This window comes from Amyelois transitella, chromosome 20 (genome assembly GCF_032362555.1).
Source record: "Amyelois transitella isolate CPQ chromosome 20, ilAmyTran1.1, whole genome shotgun sequence".
Classification (NCBI taxonomy): Eukaryota; Metazoa; Arthropoda; class Insecta; order Lepidoptera; family Pyralidae; genus Amyelois; species Amyelois transitella.
Window position 1 is genome coordinate 8,819,835 of NC_083523.1, and position 8,905 is coordinate 8,828,739.

At 34.5% G+C, this 8,905-nt stretch overlaps 1 protein-coding gene across 1 annotated transcript; it reads left to right on the forward strand.

Moving 5' to 3' along the window:
• The first annotated feature begins 1,530 nt into the window (after nt 1-1,530).
• On the forward strand, nt 1,531-5,941 carry LOC106131551 (MICOS complex subunit Mic10-like). Its single transcript, XM_013330667.2, has 3 exons — nt 1,531-1,603; nt 2,413-2,581; nt 5,903-5,941. Exons 1-3 carry the CDS (start codon nt 1,531-1,533, stop codon nt 5,913-5,915), a joined length of 255 nt encoding a protein of 84 aa, XP_013186121.2. The 3' UTR covers nt 5,916-5,941.
• Nucleotides 5,942-8,905: the final 2,964 nt, after the last annotated feature.

The window sequence follows — 8,905 nt, forward strand, 5'->3', positions numbered from 1 at the left end:
AGGATATAGAAATTGCTTTGTAAAAAAAAACCTATTCCGTGGTCGTGGTCCTAATCAAAACCCTGAGCTCCTCTCAAAAGAGGTGAGGATGCAACTGAGATGATGATGATGATGAAATTATCCAAATCACTTGACAAACAATCGACGTGGAACATCGGTTAATTGAAATTATAATTGACCTTATTAATTGGTTACCGTAAGCCTCTTAAGACAAGCTTATTCCGCGAGTCTGCACATAATCGCCTTCTGGATTCAGACCAAAATCTCAAGACTCATAACTTTACTACTGTTTGATATTTGTTATTACTCCTTTAGTGAACAATAAAGCATTTACTTTCTTACAAACGTTAAACATACATACATATGTGCCGTGTGGTACCTGGCACCAACAAAAAGAAGAATAGGACCCCTTCGTCTCAGTCCCATGGATGTCGTTAAAGGTGACTAAGGGATAGGTTTATAAACTTGGGTTTCTTCTTTTAGGCGATGTGCTAGCAACCTGTCACTATTTGAATCTCAATTCTATCAGTTAGCCAAACCTACAGCTGAACGTAGCCTTTCAGTCCCTTCGAGATTATTGGCTGTGTCTACTCCGTAAGGGATGAAGAGGTGATTTTATGTTTATATGCATATATATACCTTCATGTAAGGACCGCGGTCCTTACATCAAAATAGATAAATAAAATTTTGATTAATAATTAATTTATATTATAACTATATTTGTTTTTAATGCCAACTAAATATTTAAATCAAATTATTAATCTAATGTAATAATCTAATATAAACTAATTATTATTAATATGATTGTTAACAAGATTACTAGAATTAAATAAAAAAAAAATTGTTACATGAAGAAATAAATAAATACCAATATAATTATATACATTATCTATTTTAAAAAAAACTTATACTTAATGCATACAGTATTAAATTGAAAATAATTGTAATGTAATGTAAGGAATCAAATAAAAGCTTTTTATTTATTTATATACCTTCATATCCCTTGCGGGCTTAAAAAAAAGAATTCCATGTAAATCAGCCTATCTCTTCATTTCATTTTACAACATTCATGGAAAAGAGATGGAGTTATCTTACTGAGAACTCCGCATTATGAATTCATCAGTATTCAAAAATAGGTTATAATGGACATGACAATTTAAATTTCTGCTTTCGTATGATGTCTAATTCTTAGAATTCAAAGCTATATTTTATTAATTTTTATTATTGATCTTTTTTTAAATTATAATACAAAAAAAAATTAACAAAATTTGTAATACAAAAATAAAAAAATGAATGTCGAAACAAAATATTTTTTTGTATTCCATACTTTTTTAAGCTTAAAAAAAATTCACAAAGAAAACCTTCATTTGCGACAACGTCAAGATGACACTGACGTCTTCAGAAATCAAAATTAGTGTTTGTGAATGTTTTGTTGATAATAATTTGTTAGTTCATCATTAGTTCAAATAAATGGTAGTTTTTTTTTATAGCTGCAATGCATATAATTACACACATCTCCATAATTGAGGTATGAGTAAAACTGACAATAGAGATTTTGAGGAGAGATATGCGGCTTGCTTCGTCGATTTTGGAGTTAAGACCGGTATGACATATTATTTTATACATACATATGGTCACGTCTATATCCCTTGCGGGGTAGACAGCCAACAGTCTTGAAAAGACTGAATGGCCACGTTCAGCTATTTGGCCTAATGATAGAATTGAGATTCAAATAGTGACAGGTTGCTAGCCCATCGCCTAAAAAAGAATCCCAAGTTGGTAAACCTATCACTTAGTCGCTTTTTACGACATCCATGGGAAAGAGATGGAGTGGTCCTATTCTTTTTTGTATTGGTGCCGGGAACCACACGGCACTATTATTTATATTATTATTTTATAGTCTAATTATAAATATACTAAGTGCGTTCTACGTTGGTCAGTTAGGGTACTCTTAACCACACCTTTCGGCGGGACGTCTATATCCCTTGCGGGGTAGACAGAGCGAACAGTCTTGAAAAGACTGATAGGCCACGTTCTGCTGTTTGGCTTTATGATAGAATCGAGATTCAATTCTATTATATACATACATACATAAAATCACGCCTCTTTCCCGGAGGGGTAGGCAGAGACTACCTCTTTCCCCTTGCCAAGATCTCTGCATATTTCCTTCGCTTCTTCCACATTCATAACTCTCTTCATGCAAGCTCGGCGGTTTCGGTTAATTCTATTAGTTTACATTAATTAGTGACAGGTTGCTAGCCCATCGTCTAGTAGAAGAATCTTTTTAGCCAAGTTCCCTTAGTCGCCTTTTACAACATCCATGGGGGAGTGTTCATGTTCACATATTTTTTTCTCTTGGTAAGTACTTACCACAAGGCGCTACTGTAAATGTGCCTTTTTCAAATTTTTCAGCGGCGGGACTTCTAATAGGCAGTATGGTGGGCACATTCTTCCTTCTAGGATTCAAGAAGTGGCCCATGTACGTCGGCGGCGGCATCGGCCTCGGGATGGCGTACTCAAACTGCGAGAAAAGTCTTAACAATTATCTGCTGTCAATGGATCCGAAACTTTGCGTTTTAAAGTGAGCAAAACTGTTATTTGATACATACAATATTACATATAATCACGTCTATATCCCTTGCGGGGTGGACAGAGCCAACAGTCTTGTTAAAACTAATGGGCCACGTTCAGCTGTTTGGCTTTAAGATACTCGTAGAATTGAGATTCAAATAGTGACAGGTTGCTAGCCCATCGCCTAAAAGAAGAATCCCAAGTTTGTAAGCCTACCCCTTAGTCGCCTTTTACGACATCCATGGGAAAGAGATGGAGTGGTCCTATTCTTTTTTCTATTGGTGCCGGGAACCGCACGGCAGTTATTTGAACCATAACGAGAACGTGGTTTAAAGAATGATCATGGACAGAACATCAGGACAGTGGCCTGAACCAGTTATTGATGAAAACTATGACAGGAACTTTATTGTGCCGTGTGGTTCTCGGCACTAATAAAAAGAGACCACTCCATCTTGTTCCTATGGATATCATAAAAGGCGACTTAAGGATCGGCTTATTAACTTGGGATTCTTCTAGGCGATAGGTTAGCAATCTGTCACTAGTTGAATCTCAATTCTATCATTAAGCCTAACAGCCGAACGTGGCCTAACAGTTTTAAAAGACTGCAGGCTCTATCTACCCCGTAAGGGATATAGACGTGATAATTTGAATGAACTACTTAATGAAATGTTCAATAAAGTGATCATTCTCTTTAACAATACAAACAAGAACTTTCCCAAAACTTTAAATACTCGTATTCCTATAAATCCTTATGATTTTTTTTAACAAAATTAACTAGTCATTGTGAGTCTTAAAATATCTTACTTTGTAAAATAATAGATCCTAAAAAGAGCATTAAATTAAAACTCGACGATCATTCGACGACAAATGTCGCTGTTGGCCACCAATTAGATACACTTCTTGAAAAGACATGGACAATGGCAGACGACTAATTTAGTCCGTAAAATACTAAACGCATAGTCAAGAACACAAAACATAATAGTGTAATGGTAGTCAACAGTTGGAGCAGTAAATAATATGAGATTGTTATCGACAAAGACACAATGTAATGTGTAAATGAGTTGTAATAAATATTGGTCGTTATATTTCTTTAGGGTTGTCACCGCAAGTTTTATGAATATTTGATTTATTTTATAAACTATTTACAGTTTAAACTTAATTTGTGTTTATAATTTGTTATTTAAAATCTTGTACAAAAAATAAATATCTTATGAAATAATCGATTAGGTTATTAGATATGTCTTATAATTTAAAAAAAAACATAGTAGATACATAAGGTATTTACATATAATTTTATTTGGGAACAGTCTGGTAAAATTAATTATTTCGATTTATCATAAGCTTTTATATCATGCATCTCTTCTTGGTAAAAGTATTCTAAAAATGATCACTAATAAATATGTTGTTTTAATGACACGAAATTTGCCAACCCTGATCACTGTCTCACAATAAAGTTTTGAGTCTTCAAAAAGGACAATATCCAAACGGTCAGTGTTAAAGATTTCTTCCTTAACACAGCGGGGCTACTTCCCGCACTATTGTCTAAAAGGTCACTCACTACCATTCATTCCTTTATAGTTTTCGCCTCTACATTTCTATGGGATTCGGCTACGCCCTCTTTTCTATTATTACGTGCAATAGCCTTGCTGTTTGCAAACTTACCGCCTTTAAAATCATCGCCACCCACAGTGTCTTTCGACATTTTTACAACGACTACTACTATTTTTTCATCTAACTTTATTCCAATATCATTATGGTTTATTTTTAGTTTGGAATTAGCATTTTTAACTTGGTTTGTCGGTAAATCGTCACTTGTTATTTTGTTACCATCGTTTTTATACCATTGGACGATTCAATCGCTGTGCTGTGTCCATTTGTGAGTCATAGCCGGTTTTGCTTTGAAGTATATTGTTTTCTATATTTTTTTGTATGTGAATGTCAATTACACATAGGTTTGAAATTGAGTTTGGTTGTTAGAAATTTCTGGTTATGATGGGACAATGAAGCCGTAGGCGGTGTATTTTTTGTGAAAACCGAATCGCGACGTATTGTACAAAATTTAGTTTAAAAAAAGTCTTATGTTCTGAATATTATTTTTTTTAAGATATTACTTTCTAATTGTTTGTCATATAGTTTGATTAATTTGCACTAATCTTTGAGAAAATCACTTTATGTCATCAACATAAAGTATATGCACATCACTTTGTGTTATTAACTCCTTCTTTTTGTTAAAAGTGTCAAAAAAAAAAATATAATAAGGATTAAACCTGAATTTTTCAGCGATATTCTCATATATCTTTGTTTCGTCATTTTAATACTGTTTAAAATTTTAACCGTATGTAGGTCACTCAGGTCAGGAATGAGTCACCGATGTAATATGACTGCAGTGGGGTACAGACATGAGTACCTACCTACTTACATGTAGATTTCGATTATAAGCCAGTTTCGCTATTTTGCAACCGATGCCCATGAAATGTATTTAATCATCAATGATGGCCTCGATGGCGCAGCGGTAGTACGCTTGTCTGTGACACCGGCGGGTCCCGGGTTCGAATCCCGGCCAGGGCCTGATGAGAATATAACTTTTTCTGATTTTCCTGGGTCTTGGATGTTTATCTATATAAGTATTTATTATAAAATATAGTATCGTTGAGTTAGTATCTCGTAACACAAGTCTCGAACTTACTTCGAGGCTAACTCAATCTGTGTAATTTGTCCCGTATATAAAAAAAATGAACTGATGAAAGAACACAAAGCGGTCGGTGGTCGAATCGCAGAAAGGCACAGGTTCAAATCCCACCTTGGTATACCACCATAGCACCAATGACTATTTTCGAAAGTCATCGTTAGTTTGAATACTAACCGATGCTCTTACGGTGAGGAAAAACATCGTGGGGAAACCTGCACATTCAGGCAACCGGTTGTGTAACCATGATCGATCCAATAAGGGCTAAGTTTACCTGCACAGGTTTCGGAGGTCAGATGGGAGTCGCTTCGTGTAAAAACCTGACTCATCCCATCCAGGGTCCTAGGTCAAAGGCACACCCCGGGCTCCTCTCCAGAGTGGTGAGGATGCAATCGGGACTAAAAGCCAGGTGGAAGAAGTGATTAAAGAAAATAACCATTCATGACAAGACATTTGCCAAATTTTAACTCCCTACAGCCATTCTTTTGTATAATTATTGATTGATTAAGTATTTATTATAAAATATAGTATCGTTGAGTTAGTATCTCTTAACACAAGTCTCGAACTTACTTCGAGGCTAACTCAATCTGTGTAAGTCTTTTGTATAATTATTGATTGATTGATTGATTTTATTTTCATTCACAGAAAAGGTCCATGATGCAGTGCAGTGGTGTCCGTGTAAACTTTAAGACTTGTAAAAACGTAATGTTATTGTTTGAAAATAAAAGTTAACTTACTTTGATTTTTGCTGACTTTATTTGGTCTCTCTTTCCCTGTTGAGAAATTGCATTTGAATCTTGATTCCCATATAGTGCCGTGTGGTTTTAGAGATACTTTTGAATGTGCAGATTGTAAAAGTCAATCAAAGAAAATACTTGAAGGCGATTGGCTAGCAACCTGTCACTATTTGGATCTCAGTCCTATTAAAGCCATTCAGCTCAATGTGGCCTTCCAGACTTTAAAATTCTGTTGACTCTTATCTTTCCCATGGATGTCGTAAAAGGCGAGTAAGGGATAGGCTTAGGGACAAATTAGGGATTCTTTTTTAGGCGATGGGCTAACAACCTGTCACTAGTTGGATCTCAATTCTATCGTTAAGCCAAAAAGCTGAACGTGGCCATTCAGTCTTTTCGGGACTATTGGCTCTGTCTACCCCGTAAGGGATATAGACGTGACTATATGTATGTATGTTCAAAGTCTTACACTAAAAGAGTATTCAATGTATCAGCATTTTAAATTTTCAATTTATGTGTAACACTAACAAAATATAAATGCAGTTGACGCTTTCAGTATTGATAATAAAAAATGGTCTACATTCAAATCCGCATTTCCCTGGATGCACATGCACAATGCCCGTACATTGACCCCGTGTTGTGGTCAGGTGCAACTAGAACGATGACTCACGGGACTGAGTCATCCCTTAAACGTGGCAGAAAGTATGTGACTAGTGTTTACATTGGTCGAGTGAAAGAGGCGAGTAGGAGACTTTTGGTGGGAACTCAAGCACTATGTAAAATACTTACATACATAAGTACATTTAATTACGTCTACACCCCTTGCGGGGTAGACAGAGTGAACAGTCTTGAAAAGACTGAAAGGTCGCGTTCAGCTAACTTAATTATCTAAATCAATCGAGGTTTATAGGTATGCTTATTTATGTATCTACTATTATTGTGTTTAGTACTAAGTTATAGTAAGTAGGTAAGTATTAAATTATAATAAGTATAGTAATTAAAGTTTTTAAATATTTGTAGGCCTAAATAAATGCTCAGAGACTTAATTTCTATTTTTGATGAGAAAAATTCCAAGACTGTCGGCTGCCTACCCCGCAGGGGTATAGACGTGATTATATGTATTGTGAATGTAAATGAATGTAAAACCACCAGCACATTTGACCACAATTTACAATTAGATTTCGTTTCCCTTACATTTTTCGTAAAATAAATTAGTTTTTTATTTTACCTACTTTTATTGCCTACATTTTCTTGAACTCGACCAATTTGACTGTTTTCATGGGTCCACTGTTGAGTGTTACTTGAGACTGTGATGTTTTAAATTACTCAAGTTTTTTTTAAAGAATATACCGATTATTATTCTAAAAACTGTTTAAATTTTTAAATTAAATATATACGGGTAAAATTACACAGATTGAGTTAGCCTCGAAGTAAGTTCGAGACTTTTGTTACAAGATACCAACTCAACGATACTATATTTTATAATAAATACTTGTATAGATAAACATCCACGACCCAGGCCAATCGTTATGTTTAACTACTCATATCGTTAAGTTAAGACTGTTGGTTCTGTCTACCCCGCAAGGGATATAGACGAGACTACACCAACTGAGTTGGTCTCAAAAGTTAGTTCACTATAATTTAAAAAAAGAGGATCTCATGGCAAGTGGAAAGAAGTAGTCTCTGTCTACCCCTCCGGAAAAAAACGTGATTTGATGTATGAATACGTACATATGTACTAAAAAATATTTCAACATTTTATTACATAAATAAATATTACGCATTTGATTTTTTTTTATATAGGTAAATCGAACCGCAAATGAGCGCGATTAAAAGCAATGATACGGTCTGAGGATAGATTTGATAGATACAATTTATCTAATATCGGGAATCATAAAGCAATAACGCATACTATACGCATTTCCTACCACTAAGTGATATGTGGCCAATATTTGTTGCCAACATTTGCGTTTAAAAAAAAGCACCTTAACAACCCTATTTATATATTTTTCAAGGTTCTTATATAAAAAGCCTACATTAGAGCGGACCTTTAGCTCCGAAGCTTAATATTTAGGATGCAACCGATAACAGGCAAAGATGAGATAAGGTTTACGCTACATACATACATCTTTATCTCGCACGGGGTAGACAGAATGTACAGTCTCACAAAGATTGAAAGGGCACGCGTTCAGATCGTTCAGTAGGTATATGCCTTTATCGCCCGTTTTTGGGCCATCTCCTTTAAGAACAATCCCAAGTATATTTATTAGCCTATCCCTTAGTCGCATTTTACCACATCCATGGAAAAGAGATGGATTGGTCCTATTCTTAACCTTGGAGAACCAAACGCCATTTCGATTAACACTAAATTAACTTATGATTAATAATGTTAAGATTTATTTCTAATAGTTGAAAAACTACTCTAATTTTCCGTCTTAATCTGCTTGGAATATATTTGATCAAACATTTGGTCCAACGTGTAAAATTGATGAGCTTAAAGGGCGTGGCTTCGTGCAATTTATGCACGTAAAACATAAGACACGCTATTCTCGTATTATCGAGTTAGTAGAAAAACTATAGCGTTTCTTTAGAAACGATAAAACGTTATAAGTATAATTTGGTTCTTATTCGTAATTTGAAATTCCATTATACGCACGTATCCACGTATTGTTTTTGGATTTATTATTTTATTAATATTTATTTTCTTAAAGGGTTTATTAAAGTGCTTTATAACTGGTTCAAAAGTTTTTTATACTAATACATTAAACCGTTGAAATGAAATACAAACAAAGAATTTTATTTCATTCATTACCTACTGAGGGTATTTATTTATTTAAATTATATTTGCCAAAATACAAATGTATTGCACAATTGGCGGACTTAATGCTAGAAGCATTATCTACCAGTCAAACAT

What these genes read in the sequence shown, in the direction of transcription:
- LOC106131551 (XM_013330667.2), top strand. Translation starts at nt 1,531, where the DNA reads ATGAGTAAAACTGACAATAGAGATTTTGAGGAGAGATATGCGGCTTGC. An exon ending in CGATTTTGGAGTTAAGACCG is followed by an intron (nt 1,604 to 2,412) that starts GTATGACATATT and finishes CAAATTTTTCAG; the next exon opens with CGGCGGGACTTCTAATAGGC.